The sequence below is a fragment of the Rhineura floridana genome, chromosome 2, assembly GCF_030035675.1.
Source record: "Rhineura floridana isolate rRhiFlo1 chromosome 2, rRhiFlo1.hap2, whole genome shotgun sequence".
NCBI lineage: Eukaryota > Metazoa > Chordata > Lepidosauria > Squamata > Rhineuridae > Rhineura > Rhineura floridana.
Genome location: NC_084481.1, coordinates 97,586,153 through 97,613,961, shown reverse-complemented (window position 1 = coordinate 97,613,961; position 27,809 = coordinate 97,586,153). Strand labels below are relative to the sequence as shown.

Sequence of the window (27,809 nt, the reverse complement as noted above, 5' to 3'; positions counted from 1 at the left end):
TAGTTATTGGAAAATGGAAATGGACTGCCTTCAAGTCGATTCCGACTTTTGGCAACCCTACGAATAGGGTTTTCATGGTAAGTGGTATTCAGAGGGGGTTTACCATTGCCTTCCTCTGAGGCTGAGAGGCAGTGACTGGCCCAAGGTCACCCAGTGAGCTTCGTGGTTGTGTGGGGATTTGAACCCTGGTCTCCCAGGTCGTAGTCCAACACCTTAACACAGCACTGGCTCTCAGCCTAGTTATTAGGGGTCTATAAATCCGTCATCTTGCACTGGAAGAGTTGCAACACTTAACAAGCGTGAGACGGGAGTTGCATGAAACGCTGCGGCGAAACCCAGACCCGCCCACCGGTTTTGCTCCACTGTTGCCAAAGGAAAGTCTGCTCTTGCGCCATTCCCCGTTTCTTTCCGCGGTGGGGTGGGCCGTGGTGAGTGGCACCACCGGTGGGAGGGGCATCGGTAGCCACCTCACTTTGCGCAACGTCTCCGCTCCTAGAGCGGGTTAAAGCAAGATGGCAGCTGCGAGTAGGAGAGTGGGGAAGGTAGGCGGGGAGGGGAGGGCGGAAGCGTCAAGAACTTTTCGGTTCTGCGCAGTTGCCTTTTGCCAGCTTCTGATCCGCGGGGTATTTAGGAAGGAAAGAAAAGGGGATGTGGGTCCGGGACGGGCGTGTTAAGGAGAGGAGATGTAATCTGATGTTAAAGGGAGAGCCTGGTGGTGCTTGGGAGGGCGTAACGGTTGCTGTTGTCTTTCCGCTTGTTGTGGGGTGGGTGCCATGGGTTTGGGTGATCGCAGGACAGTCTCCGGAATTTGCCCGTTCCTAGACTAGGATCGGGTTGCTTCCTTTTTGTCGGACAAGGCTCTAGTGCCCTGGACAGCAAGATGAGAGGTGAAGCGTTTCTCAGTACAGCACCGCTAGGCTCAGTGAATGCTACTCCTGTTGAATGTCTACCTGCCACAGAGTGGTTCAGAAGACTGAAGCCCTAACCGGGGGGGGGTATATTTATATATGTTGGAAAATATATAAATACGCTCCTTTGGGTGTGTACAAAGTGTCTTTATTTTACCATTAAATAATACAAAAACCCCTTTTAGAGAGACTTCTAGAAAAAATGGTGAGGAGGCTAACAGACGACAAATTCCTAGGGGCAACTTCCCTCAACTTTTGCTATTAAGGGGTAGCTTGAGTTTACTTAGTCATTATGGAATTGACAAGCATCTCTCAGTAACCACTTTTAATTTGGTAATACGCAGCTGCTTTGGAGAAAAGGCTCAAAACGTCCCAGGTGAGATTCTCACTATAATTCTGAATCCTTACCTGGATGGTGGTGAAAAGAGTGATGCTGCAATAATGTTTGGAAGGGAAAATATCTGAAGGACAAAGGCTCTGCAGTTGTAAATTCATCTGTAGTGGGGAAAGACTGTCAGTTGCTTTCAGTTTCTGTTACTGTTTGTAGGGGAAGCAGCAAGGAAATGGCACAGAAATATAATGCTATTTGCTGCATTCCAAGTGTTCTGTAGCTGAGAAAAGCCATAGGGTGGTATCCAGTGCTACTCCCACTCAGAGTGGACCCACTGAAGTTAACCGATGTGTCTGATTTAGGTTCCTTAATCTCAGTGGGTCTACTGTGTGTAGGACTTAGTTGAAAATAACCCATGAAATTTGAAAAAGCTGATTTGTCTGCTATTATGATCTAAGTTGTTTGTGGAAGTTTCTGTTAGTGACTTGGAAATTACAGACAGGGAGGAGAAGACAGGACAAGGCATGTTTTTGTGTTTGTGTACACTGCTTAAAATTTGAATAATTAAGTGGTTTATACTTGTCTTAAATAAGGATGATGTACAGGTGGGACCATATTTGGAAACATCTATCTCATTTCTAGTAAACTACTGATACCCAAAATCACTATTTTGTTGTCATTTTCATAAGTTATCTTGGTGCCTGGTTTGAACAGAGGGAGAGAAATGAAGGTGATATAGTTGATTTGCAAGAAAGTAAATTACACAAACACAGATCCTGTGAAAAGCATTTGGGACAACTACTCAGTACCCTGACATGTGGAAATGGAGAGAGTGGGCTCTGGCTTCTCTGTATTTTCAAGTCTTTCATGGTATGGCAAGGCTACATGGGTAGAAGAAGAAAATGAATGTGTTCAGTAGTTTTATGTAGCTATTGGCTGCATTCACATGTTGCAATAAACCATGGTTTGTCATGATGGGAATGAGTCTAGATGAGCCTTAGGCTTCTGTGCTCCCTCCTGTCTGCCATTGGTGAAGCCATGAAGAGGAGTTAGGAAGCTTTGGCTTCTGTTTTTGATTAACCACTGCTTGTTGTCATCCAAACCCTAACAAACTGTAGCTAACTGTCAGTTGTCAAGCTGTCTTGTTTCAACAAACCATAGTTAAGATTAACCACAGTTTAGGATTTAGACATAATGCTAGAGTAAACTTAATGGAATATGGAAGTGAAAGCTTCTGCTCTCCTTGCTGTGATAGAGGAAGAGTGAGGAGAGGGCTCATGCACACCTAAGGCTTGCTTAGCTTTGTTCCTGTCATGATAAACCATACTGATGCAATACCAGCTGCAGCCATTATAACCTTCCTCCTGAGAGATTGTGGTCAAGGAAGTAGCAATGATAACAAATCAAGCCCCCCCCCAAATATCCTTATGGCTAGGGCATTGTTTAATCTAGCTCAGTGTTTTGCACACAGTGGGCCTAAGTGCCTCCAGACATGCATGCCCTGTAGCTGTGCCATAGTCTTTTGGCTGGATCAATGCCAGCACCAGCAACTCCTTGCATGCTGGGTAAAGGGGGGGCTGGTAGACAGAGAAATTCCCGGAGGGAGGAGAGAAGGAAGATCTCCTCTGGCCCTTTCCCATCAGTAGTGGTGAAGAGAATTAATTTTTAATCATCATCATCAAACTGGAAGTAGAAAGGAAGGGAATAAGAGATGAAAGCTATTTTAGGAGGAAGAAGTGAATGCAAAAGGACCAGCGAGGAGGAATGAAAGAAACTGGTGGGGGTGGGATAAGGTATAAGCTGAGTGTGAAAAAAGAATGAGAGAAGAAATTACAGGGGAAAGGTAAAAAATACTTTGAGAAACATGTGGGGAGGGAAAGAAAAGGGCCTTTTCCCTGAAGAGCAGAGCCATAGAACTCCTCGCCACAAGGAAAACACTGTGGCGAAGAATTTAGCAATTTACAGATATGGATTAAGTATCAGTAGAAAGTGATGTCAGTGATTGCCAGCAGATCATGCCAAACTCTGCCTCCATCTGCCCCCATTTTGTGACCGGCTTGCCCCCGCACCACCACTTAGTGACTGGTGTGCCTCAGTAACTTTCAGTTGTCTCAAGTGGGCCCTGGGGGTAAAAAGCCTGGGAAATCCTGGTCTAGCTGGAAGGGCATGTGCTGATTGAAATCTGCTTTGTTGGACCATTGTCACCATTAAGGCTGGGGCTATCTTGTGCCTTTTTGCTTTTTCAGGAGCTGGATGCGATTAAGAGGTCAGGGTTCCGCTGCCTCCGGGATATTGAAGTAGATGTGAACAATGTCTTCTTGTGGAAGGGACTTTTAGTGCCGGTGAGTAGAGAGAAGCTGGGGAAATGGCCAGGCCTGAATGGGCTCAAAGGCTACACAGGGACTTGTAAACATAATAGCTTGGCCATTTGGTAGAGGGAGGTTACTGCCACAGGCAATGTTTTTGGGCATCATTAAAGGGCAGCAACATATCATTTTATTTTACTGAGAGCTTCCTGTGGGCTTCTGGTTGGCCACTGTGAAAACAGCATGCTAGACTAGATGGGCCATTGACCAGATCCGGCAGGATTCTTATGTTCTGATATTAGGAGATTCAGATTTTCCACTTGAGCTTCTAAAATGCCTCCTGGCAACAGGAAGGGTCTTCATGAGGCTGGGCTCTTATATATTTTAGGTGGGGCCCCTGCAGAAATACAGGGAAGCACCACTCAGTAGCATCGTGCTGTGATTCCTGACTGTTCCTGTCCTTGTCCTCAGGATGACCCTCCATACAATAAAGGTGCATTCCGGATTGAGATCAGCTTTCCAAGCGAGTATCCTTTGAAGCCTCCGAAGGTAACTTTCAAGACTCAGATCTACCACCCCAATGTGGACGAGAAGGGTCAGGTGTGCTTGCCGATTATTAGCACTGAGAACTGGACACCTTCCACCAAAGCAAATCAAGGTATGACAAAGGGGACTGTGTGGAACAGCATGCTGGGAGAGCCAACTGCCTATTGAATGGCTATGGCTGAAGGTATTTGGCTATGCTCCCTTTGTGATCCTCCTTACTTATCCCGCAGTGATCCAGTCACTGATAATGCTGGTGAATCGCCCTGAACCAGATCACCCACTGCGTGCTGACTTGGCCGAGGAGTTCACCAAGGACCATGAGCGCTTCCTGTCCAAAGCAGAAGAACAGACCTGCAAGTTCAGTGAGAAGCGACCATGTGAGTGATGTGTTGTCCACCTGAACCAGTGCCTGGCCAACTTCCCTGCCTGCCCGTTTCACTAGCTGGCTGGGGAATCTTCCACATAGGCACTGTCCCAGAAGGATGAAAAGCATGTGGGGCCAAGGAAGCCGCTGCTGCAGTTGCTTTATCAACAAAGTAATGTACATGATGGAATCCTGGATTGCTCTGGCCCTTGTGAATAATTCTGCATGCGAGAGGGAGCAGGCCTCAGCCCTGGGCAGGGAGAGGAATAGGTTTTGGACTCATGCTTTCTCCTTGCATCAGTTGGGGCTTGGCTAGCCTTTCTTATTTCCTTCCATCACAATATGTGTGTAGTTTTGGTTTGCACTTTAGCACCCCCTGCTATAAACATTCCTGTGGAAGGGCACAAATGTCTTTCTTTAGTTTGTCTGTGGCAAGTTTCACACTGGTTATTTATTATGGAATAGCTGCATTTTGTTCATTTATTTTTTAATGGGGCATCTTCATGACATTCATGAACAAAATGTTCTCTTTCCATGTTTTCCCTATTCAGCTTCCTTCATTTCTCACTATGCCCGAGCTCAGAAAATCCAACTTTTTTTTAACACAATGGAATAGATGTGCAATTTCCTCAAGTGTAGATGACCCATTGTGCAGATGTTCTGGCTTATACAGACTGGCAATGGTCAAATAGAGACAGTGGTCTAGCTAAATCCTTCTTTATTGTTTGTCTCTCATCTCTCAAAATCAGCTATCACTTTAACCTTTCCCTTTCCAAATAGCATTGCTTATGTGTTTCTTGTCTCTGCCCCCCCATCCCCAAATTGCAGTTGAAGGAGGAATCATGATCAGTAGTTCAATGAGGGAGTGGAGATTGTATTTAACTCTTTGTTACACACAGTGGCCTCAGTGGAAATCCACACACTCCCCCCGCCAAAAAAAATATTTCTGGCTGAGGAAATGGGGACTGCCTCTGCTTCCAGATTTCTAACTCTCTGAGTAGGCATTCCACTTCCACCTTAAAACACAATAGTGAGGATTGGATGCTGCTAATTGTCCATGTGTACACTGGAAGTATCCCGAGAACAGCTTATCTTGGTTTGGATATTTTGAAACAGGTAATGATGTGATGAGCTGGAAGGCTCTGTGAGTAGAGCAGGGCAGAAATGTGGAGCTGGCAAGCAGTCTGCTTCTGTTGCCAAAAATCTATAGTTAGAAAATATTTGTTTTGTAAAAACATGTTTTAACAGCCCAGTTCTAAGCAGAACCTGCTTGGAGGTAAGCTATTCTTGGTCCAGTGGGACTTGCTTCCTAAGCAATGGTGGCTGTTTAGTTTTGGAATGCCATCCCCAGGGAGGTGTATCTGGTGCCGACATTACTATTATTTAGACATCAGGCAAAAAAATATATTCCCCAGACTTCAGAGAACACCTGTTTTCTTTATATACAGTCATGGTTTGTCTGCTTTGTTTTATTTATTTTCTATTTTTGATTGTACTTTGTTTCTCACTACAGTGTTAGAGCTACCCTGGGAACATAAAGGTATGTTGAAGGTGCAGGATATAAATTATGTAAATAGATCACTTAAAGTGGGATTTGCTTCTGAATAAACATGCAGAGATTGGATGGTGAATGCTTTTCTGTTGCTTAAATATATGCAAGCTACTTATTTTCTAATAAGAAATGCTATTCTTCATTCCATTGTCAAATGAATGCACAGTTGTGACAGCTGGTCTTTCTCATTCTAGCTCTACAGTACTCTCACTTTTGGAGTTATCTGGTCATGTTCCCTGGCCACAGCCTTCTATGGCAGCTTGTTTGAAGAATTTCTTCCTAGTGTGTTATCCTAACAGCCATGTTTACTCAAAGTTCAATGGGGTTTTTTTGTGCTTAGGATTGACTGAGTAGGAGTAACTGAGTACAGTGGGACTTCCTAGTAAACATGCATTGGATCAAGTTGCAATTTCTCTGTCCAATTCTGGTATGATTTTCAAGGAGAGCTGTTCATACTTTCTCCCTGGTAACTTTACCATTTAAAAAACCCCAACACCAACCACACAGCATAGTTGCCTTGGACTTGCAACAGTCGTGCTTTAATAGTTCTGGTGCTCTGCAAGGAGAAGCCTGATTGCAGCATGGGTTGGAGGAGGGCTTGCCAGCATTTGCAGCCAAGGGAATAGGATGTGAAATGGGTGATGGTAGACTTCTGGAGAGACTTGCTTGTTCCAAGTCGTGCTTGTTTAGGACAGAGGCTATCCGTTCCTTGGAGGCCAGATCTGTGAAGGTGACTAGTAGCACCTACAGGACAGAGATAATAATCCCTTTCCTGCACATCTCAAAAGCACACTGGCAGATAGCCGGTGTACAGCAGACTTAAGTGATAAAGCCAAGCCACTTTGGTTTAATCCAGTGCAGGAAACGGCAGAATAGAGACCCCCTGCCCAGAGTACATTCCATGTTGCCTTCTCCTGAAAAGCAAACAAAGAAAATCCTGAACCTGAGTCCTCTTTATCCTTACAGAAGCAGAGCAAGATGGTTTGAGAGATATTCTCCCTGATTTCTAGAGTGAGGGTGGCAAATCCAAATGGTTTGGAGAGCCAACTTAGCTGCCAATCAGATGCACCCATAATTTTGCATAAAACACCTGACTGGTTTTGATGGGGGAGGGGACCAGCAGTAGGACTGTGGTCAGCAATGTACTGTGCTTCCACATTTTGCTTGCCAATTTCCCTTCCAATATCAGCACTGCCCCCCATTGCCACTTCACCCCCCAGCATGGGCACCCACTTTCAGCTCGCAACCTGCCATTTAAGCCTTCTTCCTACAAAGCACTGCAAAACAAAATAGCTGTCTCCCACCTCCCAGTCCTGCCAGCCTTATCATCCAAATGCCACCACCACCAACTAATACCTTTTCCCCTTGACTGCAGATATCTATGCTTTGACACCTGTGCTGCTAATCTAAAATTGCCTGGGTGGGGGAGTGAGAGGGTAATTTGAGACATGCAATTGTGGGTCACTCCCCTTTGATCTACTAAGGACTCCATTCCCAGGGCTGAAGGTGGTTTAGCAAATTGTATAGCATGTGGTAGGGATGCCAGATACCTCACCGGGGACTCTGTAGAGCTTGATATAGCTTTGAAAAGATGGACAGCCCTGAGTTAAACCATTGCTCTGCATGAGACATCCTTCATGAGCTTTTTATAACCACAACTCTATAAGGCACTTTAGGTGTTTCAACTTGAAACTGAAAGGCATAGGTATAAATAAGACTGCTCCCCGAGATACGTTACAACTGAGCAGGAGTTCTGTCTCCCATCCTGCCCCCATTTCTATCAGCTACTATCCTTCACAACAGGCTGTGTCTTTTAGAATTTCCCTCTCAATGAAGAAATCCATGGAGTCCTCCTCACCTGGGGTAGCAGACTTCCCTCTGGTTTCCAGTAAGCCTCAAGCATAAGCCTGCCTTCTGTTCTTATTTCTTCTTGGTCTTCACCAGCCCTTTCTCCACCAAGCTGCGATAAAGTTCTTGGATATAGGTGTAGATGCATTTGTTATCAGGAACACTCATGCGCACCATGTCATCCACATCCAGAAGTTGGGCACAATCAGCAAGTTTCCTGGTAAGAGATTGCCCAAGAGCAGCCAGGTTAGTTTGACACTTTACCCTCACTGATTCTACAGGAAACCATTTGAACTAAAAACAATGATCCTCCCTGTACTTCGGAAAATTGGTGCAGGATGGAAGACGACTGCCATCTAAACCAGGAGTGGCTAATCTGTGGTTCTCTGGATGTTGAATTCCCATCGACCTTGGCCATTAACTATGCTGGCTGGGGCTGACAGAGGTTGGAATCCAGCAACATCTGAAAGACAACAGGTTCCCCACCCTTGATCTAAACCATGGCTCATCTAATGATAAGCTAGGGAACAGATTGCAAGACATCCCTATTAGTGCTTTTTGAGACCTGCATAGTTTATGCCACACTCCTCTAGCAAATGTGTAAGGTGTAAGGAGAACTATTCTGCATCCAGAAGCCACTGAGGTTAGTTTTGGTTTTGATTGTCTGGCTACCATGCCATCCCTTTCTCCAATGGCTACTGTCTTTTCCAGTACTGGTCCTTATCTTAACTATTCAAAGGTCACCTCTGTTTTCCATGTGCCTTTGGACCCACTCCTTCAAAGCTCAATGTAGCTTCTGCAAAGGGAAACTAAGAATTAAAGGATACTTTATGCAGGACTGCAGGTAGGCCAGCGTCTGATGCAGTGAACAGTCAGAGGGGATGTCCTCAAGTTCTTGGGGATATGCACTGGACATTGACAATGTGCTTGGAGGAGTGCAGTCTATACCACCTGTTTGCTTGAGCTTTGCCTCTCCTAGTTTACTACATGTAACAGGAAAGAGCTGAGTGGCTAGATCCACGAAGTGGTTAATGTCTCCTTGGAAGAGGGGCTGAACCAGACTACCTCAAGGGAAGCAGGTATGAGGCCACTCCTTTAAAAAAACCTACCCTGGGCACGATACATCATTTAGACTACCACTCAGTTGCAAATATTCACTGTTTGAGCCAGGTGCTTGAGCGGGTGGTGGCTGTACAACTCCAGGCTTTTCTTGGATGAAATTGATTATCTGTGTGTAATAATAATAATAAATTTCAATTTGGTTTCTGGACTGTCTTTGTTCACTGAGACTGGCTGTAGGAAACACCTTGACAGTGCTTAAACAACTTCAGTGGCTGCCAGTCCATTTTTAAGCACAATTCAATGCCCTGTTGCTTACCTTTGAAGTCTTGGCTTGGAACCCAGGAGGTTGGAAGTCTGCCTACTCCAGCCTTTCTCAGCCTGGTGCCCTCTAGATGTTTTGGACTACAACTCCCATCAGCACCAGCTAGCATGGCAATTTTGATTCAGGCTAATAAGAGCTGCAGTCCGAAGTACACAAGAGGGCACCAGGTTGGGGAAGTCTGTCCTAATTCCAATTGAACCTGTCTGCATGCAAAGATCGCCCTCTGAGGCCCTCCTTTAGCTTCCAGAGCATAAGTGACTGCAGAAATGGCCTTCTTGGGTGTAGCACCCTGTGCTCCCTTCATGTTTTGACATTTCTTTGGTGTCGGGGATTTTTTTTAATGATTGCACTCTGAAATTAACCTCTGCTGAAATGTGCAACATCTACTGCTTTACTGTTTTTAATTGCTCAAAATGGTTTGGCTGTGTTTTGGACTGTTATTAATGTTGTTATTCTATTTAAAATTGCCATGTGTGTGTAAACACTGAAGGGGAGGGTATGTATTACATCAGCCTTTCCCAACCTTTGGGTCCCCAAATCTTGTTGGATTACAACTCCCATCAACCCCAGCCAGCACGGCCAACAGTCAGGAATTTTGGCACTTGTAGTCCAGTAACATTTGGGAACCCAATGTTTGGGAAAGGCAGTGTACCCAAGACTATGTAAAAGTGTGGCCTGGCTCTTAATTCCAACCCAACCTGTCCTAGAGTTGTCATGTCTTGGAAAGAAGGGATTGCTCACTCAGCAGTGGAGAAGGCCAGAATAAAGTTCTCTCTGCGATTTGCTGGCTCAAGTGCAGCATAGTCAAAGGCATCTGGAAAGAACTTGTGGGTGAGAGCGCAAAAGGCCATGCCACTGCTCCAGCTGGAGGAGAAGTTCTGGATGTCCACATGCTGGGAATGAAAAAGAGAAACATTAACTGGAAAGGCCTCACCTGTCTTCTCTCCTTGGGCTTACACCCATCTCCACTATTCCCCAGCAACTGTAACAGGCGTATATTATTAGAAGCATATCTGCACTGGTTTGCAACAACAAAATTTTGTATTCCTCCTTTCCTCCAATTATCTCAAGGTCATGTGAACTGAGTTCTCATTTTTTTATCTTTATAACAACCCTGTGAGGTAGGTCAGCCACTGAGTGAGCAACAGGACTGAGTGGGAATTTGAACATCTAATCCAACATTCTAGTATTGAACCAAACTGATCTGGGCATGACATTGCCATGTATAATATTGTACTGGTTGGGAAACACAGATTTTCTTCACTTTTAAAAGATTGCAGTACAAATATGTAGATGGAACAACTACTGAGTCTGCAATATATAAAATTATCTGTCCATTTAGCAAGCATATAAAGTCAAGGGAAATGACTGGAATGATTGTTAGTGTCTACTAAAGCCTTTTAAAGCTAAGCAGTATTTCAGACAACTTTTCCCCGTATTAGTTGTGGGAATATTGTAATTATTGCTTTGAAACAGAAGTTCAGAAGTGACCGAACAGTATTTGAAAGATACGTTAATATTTGTTTGTAAATAGTGCTGTCATTTTAGTAAGATCACATTGTCGTAATAGAACAAAATGTGTTGATCTATTTAAAAAAAACATTGTGGTTGGAGTTTCCATGAATCAGACATTGTGGCTGACACCTCTGAGTACAGAGGATCACAGGTTTGGTTTATAGGTATTTTTTCTCTGTCAGTTTGCTGTTGGTGAGATTGCGCTGTTCTGGATGTATGTATGTGAGAGAGAAACAGTGCTACTATTTTGAGGAATTGCAAAATGTATCTAAGGGTGATAGACATGCAGTTAGTATCAACATAACCCTGAGGGTCAGCCTATTTACACTCTATTAGATTCCATTGTGTAGGCAGATGCAAAGAAATTAAAGCACTTAGTATTTATATAGAGCTTTTAGAATATTCAGTGTGCTTCATTCTTCATGTACGTTCTCTCAGTTTTCCAGAGGTAGCCATGTTAGTCTAATGCAGGAAACACTACAAATCATTTTGAGCCACCTTAAAGACTAGTGAATTTATTTTGGCATAAGCTTTATGTACTCCATAAAAGTATATGCCATAATAAATTTGTTAGTCCTTAAAGGTGCCATGTGACACCGTGTTTGCATTATCTCAGGTATATCCATAGTAAAAAACAGGAAAAAGTGGTGGCACAGCTACTCAATGAGGATGACAAAATGATAACAGATGACAAAAAGGCAGAAGTGTTCAATTCCTACTTTGGCTCAGTCTTCTCCCAAAAGAGAGTCTAATGCCGTCCTGGCAAACGTGGAATTGAAGGGACAGGACTGCAGCTTGAGAATGATAGATAAAATGGTCATGGAATACCTAATCACTTCGAATGAGTTCAGATCTGCAGGGCCCAATGAACTGCATCCTTGAAATTGATTGAAAGAACTGGCTGAAGAACTCTTGGAATCATTGTCTACCATCTTTGTGAAATCATGGAGGATGAATAAAGTGCTAATGACTGGAGGAGGGTTAACACCCTATCTTCAAAAAGGGCAAAAAGAAGGAACTGGGAACTACAGATCAGTCAGCCTGACATCCCTCGGAAAATTCTGGACCAGATAATAAAGTGGTCAGTCTGTAAGCACCTTGAAAACAATGCAGTTATTATTAGAAGCCAACACAGAATTATCAAGAACAAATCCTTCCAGACTAATCTTATCTCATTTTTTGATGGGGTAACCTCCCAGGTAGACTGGGGGAATGCTGTGGACATAATATCTCTTGACTTCAGCAAAGCTTTTGACAAAGTGCCCCATGATATTCTGATTAGCAAACTAGCTAAATGTGGGCTGGATGGAACAACTATCAAGTGGCTCTGCAGTTGGCTGCAGAATCATACTCAGAGTGCTTATCAATGGTTCCTTTTCAAACAGGGGAGGCAACAAGCAGGGTACCGCAGGGCTTGGTCCTGGGCCTAGTGCTCTTCAACATTTTTATTAATGACTTGGATGAGGAGGCAGAGGGAATGCTTATCAAATTTGCAAATGATACAAAACTGGAAGGGATAGCTAATATCCTGGAAGGCAGAAACAAAATTCAAAGGGATCTTGATAGACTGGAGCATTGTTCTGAAAACAACAGAATGAAATTTGACAGGGATAAGTGCAAAGTTCTACACTTAGGAAAAAGAAACCAAATGCACAGTTATAAGATGGGGGATACTTGGCTCAGCAACACTACGTGCAAGAAGGATCTTGGAACTGTTGACCACAAGCTGAATATGAGCCAACTGTGCAATATGGCTACAAAAAAGGGAAATACTATTTTAGGCTGCATTAACAGAAGTATAGTTTCCAAATCACGTGAAGTACTAATTCCCCTCTATTCGGTACCGCTTAGGCCTCATCTTGAATACTGCATCCAGTTCTGGACACTTCACTTTAAGAAGGATGCAGACCAACTAGAACAGGTTTAGAGGAGGGCAATGAGGATGATCGGGAGACGGGAAACAAAGCGCTATGAGGAGAAACTGAAAGAACTGGACATGTTTAGTCTTGAGAAAAGGAGGTATGATAGCACTCTTCAAGTACATGAAAGGTTGCCACACAGAGGAGGGCCAGGATCACTTCTCAATCGTCCCAGAGTGCAGGACATGGAATAATGGGCTCAAGTTACAGGAAGCCAGATTTGACTGAACATCAGGAAAAAACTTCCTAACTGTTAGAGTGGTACGACAATGGAACCAATTAGTTAGAGAGGTGATGGAGGCATTCAAGAGGCAGCTGGACAGCCACCTGTCGGTTCGTTTTAATTTAGATTCCTGCATTGAGCAGGGCCAAGGGGTCAGACTCAATGACCTTCCAACTCTACTATTCTATGATCTTTCAGACAAGCCTGTATGATAGGCCAGTATTTTATGCCTAGGTATTCCAACACTGAACTCTTGAAGTTTAACTGTGTTCTGATAGGTTCTGCATTTGCTTGTTAATTGATTTTTATGTGTTTATTTCTAACTTATCATAGACTGCCCTGCTCTTTGTACTGAAAAGTGGCTTAGAAAAATACATAAATTTATTATTCCAAATAGGTCAGAAAGAGGGGAGGCTGAAGCTAAGATATGGTGGTTAGGTAGGACAAAATTTGAACTGGGAACTTCCTGGTTCAAAGCTCATTTGCTTAACCATTCTGCTGTACTTGATCTCAAGATGAAATTCATAATCAGAGACGATAGGAAGGATCGACTGGTGTGTGGTCAGTGTGCTGTAAGCACTACATGCTCCAATGACAAAAAATAGACTCAGATCATCCAGCAGTGGTGCTGCTGTTTTTCTTCGAAAGCACACGAATAGTATAAACGGTGGTAGATCCCCAGGTCCAAGGAGCTGCTGTTCTGCTGCAGCCTCCATCCTGACCTTTGCTGCTGTGAACAACTCACCTATGCGTACTGAGTTTTCCACCCTGGGGCCAGAAACATACTCGAACCTGCTCATGGAAGTCAGCAGAGGCTAGAACTGTCCCTGGTGATGCCTGCGTCCTCATTATACAAAGCCAAGCCAAAGATAATAAAGCCAAGCCAGACAGGTTGGTGGCAGTACCTAAATGGTAGTTTTGCTAGTGGGTGAGGCATCAGCACATGTCCATGATCTTCAGCCCTGGTGGGGGGTATCCCCAGTTAAATGCTCTTCACCCCCACAGCCATACATGTTTCTTCAGGAGCAAATCCCATGAGTTCAATGGGACTGACTCTCATGTGAGTCATGTGGCCCTAGTGTTTCCTAGAAGCTGATCCCTCCCCCCCCCCACAAACCTCTCTCGACTTGCATTACCAATGCAATCCCTGCAAGGGAAATGAGGATGCCTACTTCATCCCTGGGGAACCAGTGAGGGTCACGAACTGAAGAAGCCCTGGAGGAGGGTGTGTGTGTTGAGTTTCTATCTTCACTGTCTATATCGATTCCTTACCTCATAGCCACGGGTCTTGGCCCGACACCATTCCAGTAACATGGTCTTCACTGTGTTTGCACCTCCCGTCCTCTTGATGTTGGGAGCTGGACCAGTTGCAGCCCTGTGGGAGAGAAGTGAGGAGGAGGATTGTGGCAGGAAGGGAAATGGCCAAAAGAGAGAGAGAGAGAGAAGATAACAAGTGGGTAGAGACAGAACAAACAAGACATACTTCTCAGGAATTCACAGATCACATAGGAGTCAACTGATTTTTTTCACTTGTTCTCATTCTTTTCTCCCAGACAGCAGTCGAGGCACAGATTTGCCTGTTTAGGATCAATGCTTAAACCAGGGATAGGTAACCTCAGGTCAGGGTGCTGAATTCAGCCCTCCAGACCTCTTGTTCCAGCTCTTGGGAATCACCTCAGGCCCCACCCCTCACCAGCCCTGCTCGACCCCCTCTTTGAGTACTTTTGCCTGGCTGGAATGTGTCCTTGAAATGTAATAGCACCTCTAGCTTTCTTGGGATGGAGGGCAGAGAGAAGTGTGTATAGAACCATCTGGCTTTGTGGTTGGAGTCTACTGTGCAAAGGTAAGAGTTGTATCCATAGCTCCTTCCATTTTCCCTATGGCCCTGCCCACCACTGGAATGTGGCCCACAGAAGGTTGTCCATTTGGAAATGCAGCCCTTGAGCTGAAAAGGTTCCTCATCCATGGCCTATTCTCTAGTCTGGTTGTATAGGTTTTTCCCTATTCGCTAATCTTCCATGATGAAATACTTTTGACAAGGCCAGTTTTAGATTTGAGGGGTCTTGGGCAAAGTGTCCTCTGCTGGGCTCTCTTATTTATTTATTTATTAGATTTACATCCCACCCTTCCTCCCGGTAGGAACCCAAAAGGTCAGGAAGAGGGGAGGCTGAAACTACTGTTAAAGTATGTCTTTTCTGTCAGTGTCCTCTGGCAAGCTTAGCTGGCTAGGGTGACATCACCCCAAGCAGTGCTATGCATCTGGGTCTTCCTAGAATGCCCCAGAAAAATGCTTGGGATGTGTGGGCACTGTGTGAAATTGAGAGAGCTACTAGCTCCAGCCATCTGGTGTCACAAGGCCAGATGAAAACCTGAGGAATGCCCAGAGCAGGCATCAACAGTGGGCCCTGCCAGAATGTTGGGGGCTCATCAGTTAACCAAGGATGACGGGTGATGAGGCTGGTGCTGCTTCTTGTTAACTGTCTTTAACATGTAACAATTTATTTCCCAATCTTTTACAAAGGCATCTTTTAAAACTCCGCCCTTTACTTTCTTAGGCTGTGCATACAGCAGGAAAAGCAACAGAGGGATGCATACTAGAAATAAAGCATGTGTCTCTGTGATACAGTTTAGGCAGCCTTTTTGTTTGCCTTGGCATTTGATGGCTCATGATGTCGGCAGGTACAATTTTAAATATTTTGGCTACTGATTATGTCGTGCCCTATTTTTAACTGCTGGATATTTTGCATTATTGTCTTGCTCTTATTCTTGTAGTCCACCTGGAAATGTTTACATGACAGGTGGTATATAAATATTTTAAAATAAAATATTTGAGTGTGTCAAAGTGCAGTACCATTTAATGAAAACGTAAAGCAACTGAAGCTGGCCCCCTGAGCACCTTAGCTCAAAGTCAGTCCCACTGAACCTCGTATGAGTTACTTCCAAGTAAGCATTTGTGGGTGTGGGTGTGGGTTTGGGCTGCAAGACTGACCCTAAGATGCACAGTGCTGTCTGTTAATTGTGGTACAAGCATGTATGCTCTGGAAAGAGGAGGCAGAGGTTGCAAATCATGTTTGTCATGGAACAACCAGGAAAGAGAGAAAAAGAAAAAGGCTGTTAAGGATTTCGACAGAGGTACACTAGAGTAGTCCCAGGCTTACCCTCCAAACTTCTCCATAATGGCTTTGCGGGACTGAGCTCTGGGTGGCATCCGGGGCCTTGTTAGCTCCCTCCTGTCAAAAGTGGGCCTCTTCTTCTTCTCCTGGGCCACGGCTGCTCCCTCAGGAGCTGGCTGTTGCTCTTGATCCCCCTTTGGGACTCCTTCAGCGCTGAGAACCAAAACACAAGTAGCAAAACAAAACAGGGAGGATAAGAGGCACTGGATAAGGGTGTGGCAGTAGGTGGGCTTGGGATTCACCTCTCAATCCACCAGTTCTCAAAATGCGAGGAAGAGAGACAGGGAAGGCGACCAAGAGAAGGGCAAGGCCTTCCCCTCACCAGCCACCACTCATGTGAGAAGTGTCCCATCAATTCTGACGACTCCCATTCTGAGGGAGGGCAGAATGTTATCATTGTAGTAATCCTCTATTGCAGGAGTGAGGGATCTGTGGTCCTCCAGATATTGTTGGACTCCCATCAGCACCAGCCAGCATGGCCAATGGTCAGGGATGATAGGAGTCCAACATCTGGAAGCTGCAAGTTCTCTGAACTTGGTCAATTGCTACAGTTTTCGCTGACTGAAGATCTCAACCCTGCCTTCTTCACATGGTTATAGTTGAAGTGCCAGTCACTGGGTCCAACACAATATTGTATATTGCCTGTCGGGTCACCTCTGGTGATTGTTTTTCCATTAGTTACACTGAAACATTTCCCCCCTTATTCTGAGAACCTGGTACTTTGGGACCACTGGCCACAAGAAAAGACACTAGGAGAAACTTTATTTTATTTATTTGACAAAATGTGTATATGGCTTAATTGTAAATAAAATCTCTAAGTGGTTTACAAAGAATATAAAATATACATTAAAATTGTCATTAAACGTCAAAGTCAAAAACATGGGGTCAGAGGTATTGTTAAAGGGTTGCCCAGGGACCCTCAGCCCTGGATCTTTTATGCCAGGCTCCAGATCTCTTGCGTACCCCCATATTTATTTTTTTATCTTACTTTGCTTACAACAGGGGTTCCCAAACTTCTGAGTTCATTGACCTCTTGATTAGCTTATAAATTTGTCATTGACCCAAACTCAAATTCTTAGGAATGCAAATGAAAGGCAACCAATGTCAATATGTGATCAACATGTATTAATCAGCAGTCACCATTATTAGGAATCATGAAATGTAAAAAAATAAAGAATACTGTTGTATTATGGAATCATCTTATTAAAATATAGAGGTTCCTCATTGGCAAGGGAGGTGCACTCTGTACATGCCCGTGCCCTGTATTTCTGAGGCTCACAGTTCCTAATTACATTTTTTGCATTATACCTTTTTGCATTATATATGTGTAAAAAGCCAGGTTTCATAGCCCACAGGGCCCCTTCAGCTCTGCTGGGGGGGGGGTTCGAAGAAGCAGGAGAACCATCCATCTATTCCATCCATAATATCTGATGGGTGATGTATCATGACATGTATTCCTATGTCCTTTCTATTTTGGCTCTGTGATATGACTTAAGAGTTTAACTCAGTCCTTCAACGATAATAACTTGTTTTAGTTAAGATGTGCCTTCAGAGTTTTATACTTTGATGTTAAATGGATATCCAGCAATTTCTTTTGTGCATATATCTATATCTATATAATTCTGTTTCATGTTTCTGCAATGATGGCTAAGGCCACCTAGAATGCATTTTATTAGCTGCAGTGTACAAGATATGGATAAATAGCATATATTATAAGGACTGTTCTGCTGTCTGAAGTCTGACTCTGTAATAGAAAATGTCTGGTACCTCCCAGACTCAAGAATTCTTGAGTGAGGTCTCCTCTATTCTTTTCTCTGCCTACACTAGACGGCTGCTGTTGATAACCTGTGAGCTTAGGTGACATAACGTTTGACATACAAGGACTCTGTGTAGATACGGGGGAAGGGCGAAAGCAAGAACCCTTGACCCTATGCATACACTGGCAAGGAGGCAGTCTTGCCCGTAACACTCATATCCACCCCTAGGCCCTTTTTGACCTCTAGGTCTTTATCCACCCCCTGCACACCCTGCACAGACCCATCGACCCCAGGGAATCAATACTGTCCACTTTAGGAAGCCCTGGTTTACAGGGTGGCAAGGTGCCCTGCAAAGTGCAGTGCCACTGGCAAGACCCCTCCCCCACCAGCAGCTCAGCGTCTTAATTTGCCAGAGGCTCTCTATACATTCATGCAAATTTGTGTTGTGGGCTTGTAAGCACCTTGAGCCATTTAAGTACCTAGCAGCACTCCTCCATGTGGTGACAGTTATTGTTCAACATCTTTGTCACCACAAACATTGCTAAGCATTGCTTTTTGTGTACTCCCCCCCCCCACCAGGGTGATAAAGTTCACATGATATAGCCCTCCTATGTCAGCCTTGCTGTCAGAGACTCTGTCTCACCTGGTGGTATCCCCAGTGGCAGCTTCCGGAGCAGCTGGGCCTGAAGTAGTGCCACCTAGATGAAATTACCAAAAGTTGTACTATTAAAAATCTCACCCACATTAAAATGATGTGATAAATGGTGTGTGGAGACTGAATGAATAAACACATATACAAGCAATACTTCTCCATAATTGTGCTCTGTATAGCTGGCCCCCACCCCCCAAGCTGTGCTATAGTTAGAGAAATGTGATTGAAGACTATGAGGGATACTACCCTACTGGGGAGCATACAGTCATGCAGGAAGTTCCAGTATTTTGGAAGGAGAGTTTCTGCTTGCTTCCAGATTTATCTCCAGAACTATGGCTAGAAATGTGTGTGTGTGTGTATAGTACATTGAAAGATAAGTTTCTCAGGATTCAGTGGGTTTCCAGATTCCATGCCAGGTAGCATCTCAGTCAATAAATCAAAGGTGCCACCTCCAACTCTATAATGAAGTGTATTTTGTGCTACTCATTGAATTCTCAGTGTGCTCAATCATGTTTTCCTCACCTGTCTCCATGCTTTTGAACTCTGTGGGGCTCTGTGGACTCTCATCAGGTGAGCTTGGAGAGAATTCTGGCCAGAATTCTTCTTCCTCCTCTGGTTCTGGTGAGAAAGGCTCATCTGAAGTGCTGCCAGTTCGACTCTACATGCCCGAGAGAGACCAGCCAAAATGATTTTTTGTAAGCTGCTGAGGCCACATGTGATAGGGCAGAGTAAAAAAATTATAAATGAATTGTCTCCATGAGTTGTAGGATGAGGCATAACCTTGTTTACCATTCCCAAGTTCTTTCCTGAATCCTCACATTTTCCCAGAAGCTATTTGAACACTTCTGCCGGAGCTCCTATTAGGATATCTGAGTATGCATGTGTTTGCAAAGGAGCCACTTATGCATGGAGACAGAAACAAGTAGCTTTCACAATTGAATATGCATGAACTCCCTCTAACATCAATCTTGGTGTTCTTCCATTTTGCTTTCTAGCTCAGAGCTGATATAGTCATTTGCAATTGCAGACCTGCTTAGCCTCTGCGTCTGGTCGCTGCCTGGATGGAGGACCCACTGGGAACCCTGTGTATGCCACCTTGAGTTCCAAGATGGAAGAAAAATGGGATATAAAGGTACCAACTACTGGGAGCAACGTCTTAACGGAAAAGCAAAAAGTCTTGTGGCACCTTTAAGACAAATGTGTGCAATAGACCTACACAGAATGACTTTTTGTGAATGTGTGTGCTGACTGGGGCTGATAGGAGTTGTAGTCCAAAACATCTAGAAGGGCGAAGGCTGTTGTAAAGCAAAGAAACAAACAAGAGCTGAAAGTGAGATAAATCAGTGAAGAGGATGAGAAAGCATAAGACTAGGGTGGAGACTAAAGTGTTTTGCCTATCTGCCCACAGATCCAAAAAAGAATCACATAATTTAGTAGGTAAAGTGAAGACATGAAGGGGGGGAGGGTAAAGTTGTACTTGGTACATGAAAGGGAACCATTAAAGGGATAATGCTTTTAAAAAGTGGAGGATCATGACCTGAAATACACTCAGTTCCCACCTCTTTGCTGGAAACGCTGGTATTTCTCTCCAAGGCATCAGCTTTTCCTCCTTTCTCTTCCTGCAGTTCTTTTGGTGGTGCAGAAACATCAGCTTCTTCTTTCGGCTCTGTTCCAGATACACCCACGGCCACTTTATCCTCGGACTCTGCCCTGTCGGTTTCGCTGGCTTCCTCCACTTTCTCTTTGGCCTCAAATCCCTGTACCTCCTCAGCCCCCGAAGCCTTTCCTTTGAGTGCATTATCACCCTTAGTCTCATTCCCAGCAGCCCCTTCTTTTTCTGCCTTACTCTCTCCATGAAGCTCATCCCCAGTCCCAGCAGCCTCTGTTTTCCCTGCCTCGCTCTCTCCCTTAGACTGAATCAGAGCATCTCTTGACTCCTCCTTTCGCTCTAGTCCATTGATCTTCTGGCTATCCTTCTGCTCCTTGGTGCCTTCAGTCTCCATGATACCACGCTCCTCTGCTGTTTCAGTGGAGTATGAAACAGGTAGACCCTTCCAGCTCCAGTTCTGGAAATATACAGCACAATGGATAAAATATGAAAACGAGTGCTAAAGGACACCATTGTTTTATACAACCATTAGCGTTCCCCCAGATGAGTAGGCTGCACTTGATTTCTCTATCCCTGATTACTGTGTGCTTGATAACTGGCAGCTAAACGTATGAACTGATTCCATTGAAAAGCGCTGGATTTTGGAGGCAATATGGCAAATCTTTCTATGATGCCCTATTACACATGCAAGGCATCGGTGTCTGCTGCAGTCATCAAATGATCAGCAAGCATGTGTGGAGTGGCTCACAGAATAGGCCTGGGGAACGTGTGGCCCTACAGATGTTGTTGAACTCCAATTCCCATCAGTCCCAGCCAGCACAGCCAAAGGTCAGGGGTGATGGCAGTGGCGAGTCCAATATCTGGAGAGCCACAGATTCCCCATCTCTGCCCTACACCTTTGGAATACAAAGATTTCTTTCTCCAGTTTCACCAAGGATTCCACCACCTGTGTTTGGGAGGGGGGGGAGGTAACAGGGATGCCCTCTTCGGGGTGTATGCTATAAATACTCTTTAAGAGCTATGGAAATATTAAGCTACACAATAGGAGCCCAGCCAAACTGGGGCTCCTGGTGTGTGATACAATTACCTGAGAAGGTAATTACACCCAAGGCAGTAAAAATACCTTGTTGTTTCATGCACTGGCTGCTTTATATTTCTCTGCCACTCAGAGCAATAGTGTGACTATCCTTTTACCACAAGATGGTAATAGAACTATAACCCAAGTTTTCAGCTTGAAGGAAATTTAGAATACACAGCCACTTTAGAATAGCATCTGGATAACCTCTTCACTTCCGAAATCCCAGCAGAAGAGGCTGGGCTGCACTGACATGCATCCACCTGTGTCTATGAAGAGGAAACAGCATAGCCTATAGGTCTGGAATGGGGGGGGGGACAAGAGATGGCTCAGTCCAACATGTGTTCTAATCCAGCCTTCTTTCTATGGAGGTAGGCAGGGCCATGCAGAAGGCTAAATGCATCATGAGAATCCATGGCTAGCTTTGCAGGACTCCTCCAATACATTTTGCTGCCTGAGGTGGAGCAGGAAATAGCAACCCACCCTGGTCCCTCCCCAAGTCAAGGTACATAATAGTATGCAAAGCTAGTCAAGTTCTTTTGGGCTCAGAAGGCTGCAAATCCCATGAGTACCCCTCCTCTCTCTGGTGGTAAAAATATAATAAATAACTAACGATTTGCTGTCCATTCATGACACCCCAAAACAGGAGCCTAAGGCAGCCTCCTATCTCTGCCCAATGGTAGGGCCAGCCCTGTAAAATAGCAGCAACTTATTTGAAGCAAAACTTTACAGATCTTTTAAGGATCGGTGTGTGTGCGTGTGTTAGTCCCTGCCCCCCTCCTTTCTTGTCACTTAGTAAATAATCTTTAAATAAAACCTGCTGACAAATGCCATGAACAGCCAGTGACTCAGGCATGAAACGTGCAATTGGCAATTATGGGGCGAAGGGGCAGGTGAGTTGCCATGTCACCTGCTAAAAATACCCCCCTGACATTTTCAAATACAGTTGAGAGGTCAGGATGCCCAGGATGTTCCAGCAAAGAGTGGCTCTGAGCTTAGTCCCTCCCCCCGGCCCAATAGGCTGCAATCCTACATCTTCTTACTGCTGGGAGTATGTCACATTGAACTCGATAGGATTTCCTTGTTAGTAGTTATGTATAGGATTGCACTGAAAAGGAAGGGACTCTTTCAGCTACGAATGCTACATATTCATACCAGTTTTTCATAGAGCTTGTTATGGCATCCTACATGCTGTAAGGAACCGTGTCTAGGGTTTGTGTTTGAAGGAGCGGGAGGGAGAGATTGGTGTCTGGAATGTTAAGGTAAGTGGGGGGCAGGGGAGTTGAAAGGGAGCACAGAGTGACCGTTGGGGCGGTGGGTGAGGATTTTGTCAGCTGACAGGTGGGAAAGAGACGAGGGATTAGCTGGCTGGGAATGCATTTAGATTCCTGGGTTGAATTGCATTCACCCCAGACTTCAGTACGCTGTCAATTTGATTTTATTGTTCCTCATATAAACACTCTGTCACTAACTCTGGGTAATTGTCAGTGCAACCCACGCTTAAAGAGTTTGAACGCCTACCCCATGCCTACTTCACAGAAAGATTGTGACTGTGTCCTATACAGAGACATATTCTAGGAAGCATTCTGACACTATCAGAGAAGGAAGTTCTTGTATAGGAAATGAGAAGAAAAAGGAACAGGGAATTGCAAGTGAAGGTGGATCACTGGGCCGTTTGTCCAATAAAGCTGTATTAGCGTCTGAAGTATAAAGACATCTGAGCAGTTATTCAGAAACAACTGCATATATCCTTGGCCTCTTCTGCACATCAACGTTCCCCCAGTCCCTTCTTGGTCAGTCCTTGCTGTGATCACATTCCTGATAACATGCCTCAGTTGCAGCTCCTTGCTTGCTGTAGCAACCCTTGATTTCCTACAAGTGCACACAACATTTAATGGAATCCTAAACTCCTGTGCTGGCTGGAATGGTCTGATTATACTGAATCAGACCATTGCTCTATCTCACTTAGTGCTGTCAACAATGACTGACAGCAATTCTTCAGGATTTCAAATGGGTGTCTCCCAACCCTACCTGGAGATTGAATGATAGGGGTATACAAAATTATGCATGGTGTGGTGAAAGTATATAGAGAAAAGTTGTTCTCCCTCTCTCATCACACTAGAACTTGTGGATTGAACTTGGGACCTTCTGCAGGACAATCAAAAGGATGAAGGGGATGGAATAATTCCCCTATGAGGAAAGGTTATAACATTTGAAGCTTTCTAGTTTAGAGAAAAGGCAAGTAAGAGACATGATTTCTTGTGGGATCTGTATTCTGAACTATCCACATGACGTCATTGGCATTAAAATGCTAACCCATATTTTCTCCCCATTTAATCTGCATTTACCCTTTCTGGGGTAAATCTGATGTTAAAAAAAAAAACCCTGTTACCAATGACTCATTTGCAAATCAAGTCCCCCGTCTGGAAGCACCCTGAATAGGCATACAGTAGGGCCCCACTCAAACAGCAGGTTACGTTCCAGACCCCCTTGTAAAGCGAAAACTGCTGTAAAGTGGAACTCATTGAACAGAATGGTGCGCGATGCCTGAAAACCGCCATAAAAGTGGAACAAGCGCTGTATGAATGGGGCTTTAGTCTAATTGCATTTAATTGAGACCACTATATTAGCTAATCGCTGTAAAGCGAATCGCTGTAAAGCGGGGCCCTACTGTATAGGATTGCACTGTCTTGATGTACCTTACTTCCCCACACATACAAATAATAACTGAAATGTTTTAGCCTCAGTCCAGTAATAGTTTAGCTCTCTGTGGCCAATGTGTTAAACCAGAGCGACTCAGCAAAATCCTTCTTTTCAGAACCACAATTCAGAGACCTTGCTGCTGCTGCAGTCCTCCCCTAACAGCTCCCCTAGGGTAGCTGCCATTTTAGAATGGACAGAGATTCTGTGCCTTTAACCAAGTGATGTTAGTGTGTCTTCAGATGTCGTGGGACTGCCATTCCCATCAGCTCCAACCAGTATGGTCAGTGTTCAGGGATGATGGGAGTTGTAGTCCAGCAACATCTGACAGACACCATGTTGGCTACTTCTGCTTTAACCCATTGCACAATCAGCAAAAATTAAGCAGGTACAACACTGCACGTTACTACATCTCTGCCAGAAACGACTTCTACATATGACTGACAGGCAGAAATTAAGAAGGTGAAAACACAGAGCCACTGTCCATAAGAATGCAACTTCAGTGTATTATTTTAGGGATGCATACCCAGTCTTTCACTGAATTCCCAATTTAAAACAAAACACTGATGACAACACAATTTAAAAGAGCATCATAAAAGCAATTAGCAAAGGTATAACAAATACAAAGCACTGTTAAAACAAGTAGAGGTAAAACAGGTAGGATTTAAAAGCCTGGGAAAATAGAAAGGTCTCTGGCTATGAAATGTCATCAGAGTAGGCACCAGCTGAGCCTCTCTGAGAGAGTATTCCACTGACAAGGCCTCTTCCCTGCTAGTCATCAGCCACAGCTCAGGTGGTGGGGACAGCTGAACAAGGCCCTGTGTTGCAGAGGTGCTAAGCAGTCCCACACAACTTCCTCTCAAGCCTACTTTTTGTGTCTGTTTCCATGCCAGCGTTCTCTTCGGTCCTGCCTGAACAGGAGAGCATTTTCTCCTCCTAGTCTACATTCACAGTGAGGATTAACCCTCCTCCCATAATTCTCTCTAGTGTAGATCCAGAGCCACGTTTTGGCCATCTCTGCATGTCTGCTGAACAAGCACTTACCTGGGCACATGCATGCAAACTGCTCTTTTTTCAGCCCCCACTGAGGACTTTGGAAGGGGCTTTGGAAAGCAGGCTGCACCTACCAAAAAGCCAGGCTTTCGCTCAGTCTCGCTCACTGTCTCTCCTTCTCGCGCTTCCTCTTCCCGGCCTCCTCTCAGCCTGTCTTTCCCCCTCCACTGTGCCTGCAGTGCTTTTTCTCATTGTTTACTACTCTGTTGATACCCCCACCCTCCCTACTGTGATGGGTAACTGGATGCTCCTATTTTTATCAGGCGGCCGACAGGTGCTTCTTTCAATCACAGCTCCCACTTCTCAGAAGGGCCAGACGGAGCCAGGAGAAGGTGAAGAGAAGTCCATTCACTTCCAGCAGAGATTCTAGCAGTCTCTGGGCAACTCCAGTCTTGGTGATGAGAATCACAGGAAATATTTTTTCCCCTATAAGGGGAGAGTGCTGTCTAGTGAAGTGCCCACAAGAGACCTGGTGTCCTGTGGATTGCTATCTTGAGCCATTGGGCACGTGGAAGTGCATTTGGGGTGAGATGCATTTCATCTGTGGCAAATGTCCTGGAGCTATTAGCATATCTGACTTTCTTCATAAACCATGAGACATTCAGATGAAATGGGGAAGATTGCCGACAGGGATTCAGAGACCACACAAACACATTTATCTGGCAGAAAAGAAACTCTTTTCAAGAGGATACTTGAAACAAATGAAAAGTTGCAGTCCATCTGTTTAAATCAGGATTGTCATTTGCACCCAATCTGTTATTTAATGCAAACTGCTGTCTGTGACTAACCTAAATAAATAAGAACAGGCATCTGGGATTCTGTTGTTGTAGGTGGGGCTGGAAGAGGGTGGCAGTGGTGAGGCTGCCTGAGAGATTGAAAGACAGTCTTCTTTATGCCTTCCCCCTCCCCACTCTTTGACATTTTATTATATTACTCCCACAGCAAGGTCCTAAGACTCTCTCCATCTTTTTAAGGTGAGGAGGAATTCTATAGGAGTAGAATATTTGGAGGCAAGTTGAGCTATTGCAGCTTCATAAAGACACATTTCTACCTTGACCTATCTGGGCCAAGGCAATAGGGGGCTTTAGATCGTAAACCAGCTCAGCACAAGGCAACAGTATTTAGATATAGCATGAGAGCAAAGCAGCCTTCTGTTTAAATGGCTGGGGCATGTGAGAGGCTGAGAACACCCCTTCCTCTAGGAGATAAGAGCAAACAAGCCTCAGGACCTGAGCCTTACATCTCTCCTCCCACACATACACAGCTGGTCAGAAACTCCACAGAATGCAATGGAATTTAATCCCTGGTAAATGTATTTGAGATTGCAACCTTATTTCTCTAAAGGGACAAATTAATCCCACAGATAGTACTTAACCTCCATGTTGAAATCACAAAAACTGACTAACAACCTAGACATAAGATTAGATTCCAAAGCATGTTAAGATCCTGATCTGAGCAAGCCCTAGGAATCGAATCCCAGCATTTCAGAGTCAGTCAAGTTCGCACAGGGAAAGGTCTTCCTTACTGAAAAAGACCTAAAGAATATTTCATTGACAACACAAGCTGCACAAATATTATCATCACCCTTTTTTGCATCTTTCACAGCCTTACAGAGCATGTTTCCTGTAAACATTGCTATGGGAACTAAATGGTGATAGTTCTCTGCTGGTAGAAACCCATGGCTTGAATCCATTGTTTGCCAAGGCCTTTACCCCTTGTAGGCCTATTTTAAAATGTCTTCCTGGGGTGACAGTGAAAACTATATGGGATTAACCTCTTCAGCATAACACTCACTCAGTTCACTCCAGTAAACTCTCTCTCCTTCCTCGGCTTTTCATTTCTGAAGCAGCTCTGACCTCTTGTGGCCAAACTGGGACTGAATAAGCCCCTAAACTGAGGCTGTGTAATAGCAGCACAAAGGGGAGTGGGGGAGAGAGTGAGTAGGAAGAACTGGGCTATGCCCCAAAGAAGAAACGGTCCTGCAGTTATATCACATGACCCTTTGTCACCTGCAATAGGAATAGCAGATTTAGTAACATGTTATGAAGCTTTTCATTTATTATTGCTATTATTACGATTACTACTACTACTATTATACCCTGCCCTTCTTTTCGTGAAACCCAAGTTGGCTTACATATGGCTACTCCCATCCAGGCACCGACCAGACCTGACCCTGGGGCAAGGAGAGGATACATTTGGGCAATCTGTCAGGGTAGAAGAAGACTCACTTGTGGCTGGTACTGTATGTCCAAGAGCTAGTAGAAGTATAGGATAATCATACATTTCAGAATATAAAAACATAAGAGGTGATCCTGCCTCCTTTCTCCCCAAACATTGGTGTATAACTGCCCTCCCTACTCGCCTTTCTGATGCCTTGTGGCTGTCTGCTGCTGATTTATCTTTGTTACTACCCTAGTGGTAAAATGATCAAGTTGTTATAAAAATGGTTCATATTCCCAGCTGTCTGTCTGATTTGTTGTATGATTTAAGCTAGGCCTCCTCCCTTTTCCATCATGCCTCAGTTTGTTGTCCAAAATACATGGAGAGTAACTAAAGTGACCAAGAGTGAGCTTCCCACCAAAAGAGCAGACATTGTTGGCTCATGATGAGCAGCAGAGGGAAATGGCAGATGTTGCTTTATTTGCTGCTTACACAACAAGACTACACAAGGGTGGGATCAAATTACATAAGACATAAAAAAACAACAAAGGCCACTAAAAACTGTTGCATGACAACATTTAAATATAAGCATGCAGCAAAGAGTTGGCTCCAAGCAAACTGTTGCAAATTGCCTCAAGAAACTCGTTCCTTTTGCAACACTTCCAATATCTGGTCCACAAGTGGGCAGATTCCAAGTAGCTGGAAAGAAAACTGAGCCAATTTATTGTTGGCAT

General features: G+C 44.5%; 2 protein-coding genes across 12 annotated transcripts; one reads left to right on the top strand and one right to left on the bottom strand.

Annotated features, from left to right (window-relative positions):
- Window positions 1-456: 456 nt before the first annotated feature.
- Window positions 457-27,809, top strand: UBE2L6 (ubiquitin conjugating enzyme E2 L6). Of its 9 annotated transcripts, none has more exons than XM_061609649.1 (8): window positions 634-887; window positions 1,253-1,284; window positions 3,486-3,581; window positions 4,017-4,203; window positions 4,322-4,468; window positions 5,969-5,995; window positions 15,452-15,575; window positions 19,506-19,598. In XM_061609649.1, exons 1-8 carry the CDS (start codon window positions 881-883, stop codon window positions 19,513-19,515), a joined length of 630 nt encoding a protein of 209 aa, XP_061465633.1. In that variant the 5' UTR covers window positions 634-880; the 3' UTR covers window positions 19,516-19,598. The 9 variants fall into 9 exon arrangements, with proteins under 9 accessions (XP_061465630.1, XP_061465637.1, XP_061465633.1 ...); XM_061609645.1 differs by lacking the exon at window positions 15,452-15,575 and adding an exon at window positions 25,179-27,809 and having other exon boundaries at window positions 635-887; window positions 19,506-19,610; XM_061609646.1 differs by lacking the exons at window positions 634-887; window positions 1,253-1,284; window positions 15,452-15,575 and adding exons at window positions 457-542; window positions 25,179-27,809 and having other exon boundaries at window positions 19,506-19,610.
- Window positions 6,525-25,108, bottom strand: SMTNL1 (smoothelin like 1). Of its 3 annotated transcripts, none has more exons than XR_009760574.1 (9): window positions 24,907-25,108; window positions 20,038-20,544; window positions 19,001-19,136; window positions 18,470-18,524; window positions 16,055-16,222; window positions 14,169-14,271; window positions 9,981-10,132; window positions 7,866-8,072; window positions 6,525-6,921 (listed from the first exon to the last, which is right to left on the bottom strand). XR_009760574.1 is itself a non-coding variant. In XM_061609644.1 (8 exons), exons 2-8 carry the CDS (start codon window positions 20,479-20,481, stop codon window positions 7,928-7,930), a joined length of 1,203 nt encoding a protein of 400 aa, XP_061465628.1. In that variant the 5' UTR covers window positions 20,482-20,544; window positions 24,990-25,108; the 3' UTR covers window positions 7,865-7,927. The 3 variants fall into 3 exon arrangements, 1 of the variants encoding a protein (XP_061465628.1); XR_009760573.1 differs by having other exon boundaries at window positions 24,990-25,108; XM_061609644.1 differs by lacking the exon at window positions 6,525-6,921 and having other exon boundaries at window positions 7,865-8,072; window positions 24,990-25,108.

Excerpts from the sequence above, each read along its gene's own strand:
- SMTNL1 (XM_061609644.1), bottom strand. The coding sequence starts at position 20,481 with ATGGAGACTGAAGGCACCAAGGAGCAGAAGGATAGCCAGAAGATCAAT. Across the intron at positions 16,223-18,469 it reads GCCACTGGGGATACCACCAG|CGCTGAAGGAGTCCCAAAGG; the intron begins GTGAGACAGAGT and ends TTTGGTTCTCAG. Across the intron at positions 10,133-14,168 it reads CCAAGACCCGTGGCTATGAG|CATGTGGACATCCAGAACTT; the intron begins GTAAGGAATCGA and ends TTTCATTCCCAG.
- UBE2L6 (XM_061609645.1), top strand. Across the intron at positions 4,204-4,321 it reads TTCCACCAAAGCAAATCAAG|TGATCCAGTCACTGATAATG; the intron begins GTATGACAAAGG and ends CTTATCCCGCAG. Across the intron at positions 5,996-19,505 it reads GCTACCCTGGGAACATAAAG|ACCTGCTTAGCCTCTGCGTC; the intron begins GTATGTTGAAGG and ends TTGCAATTGCAG.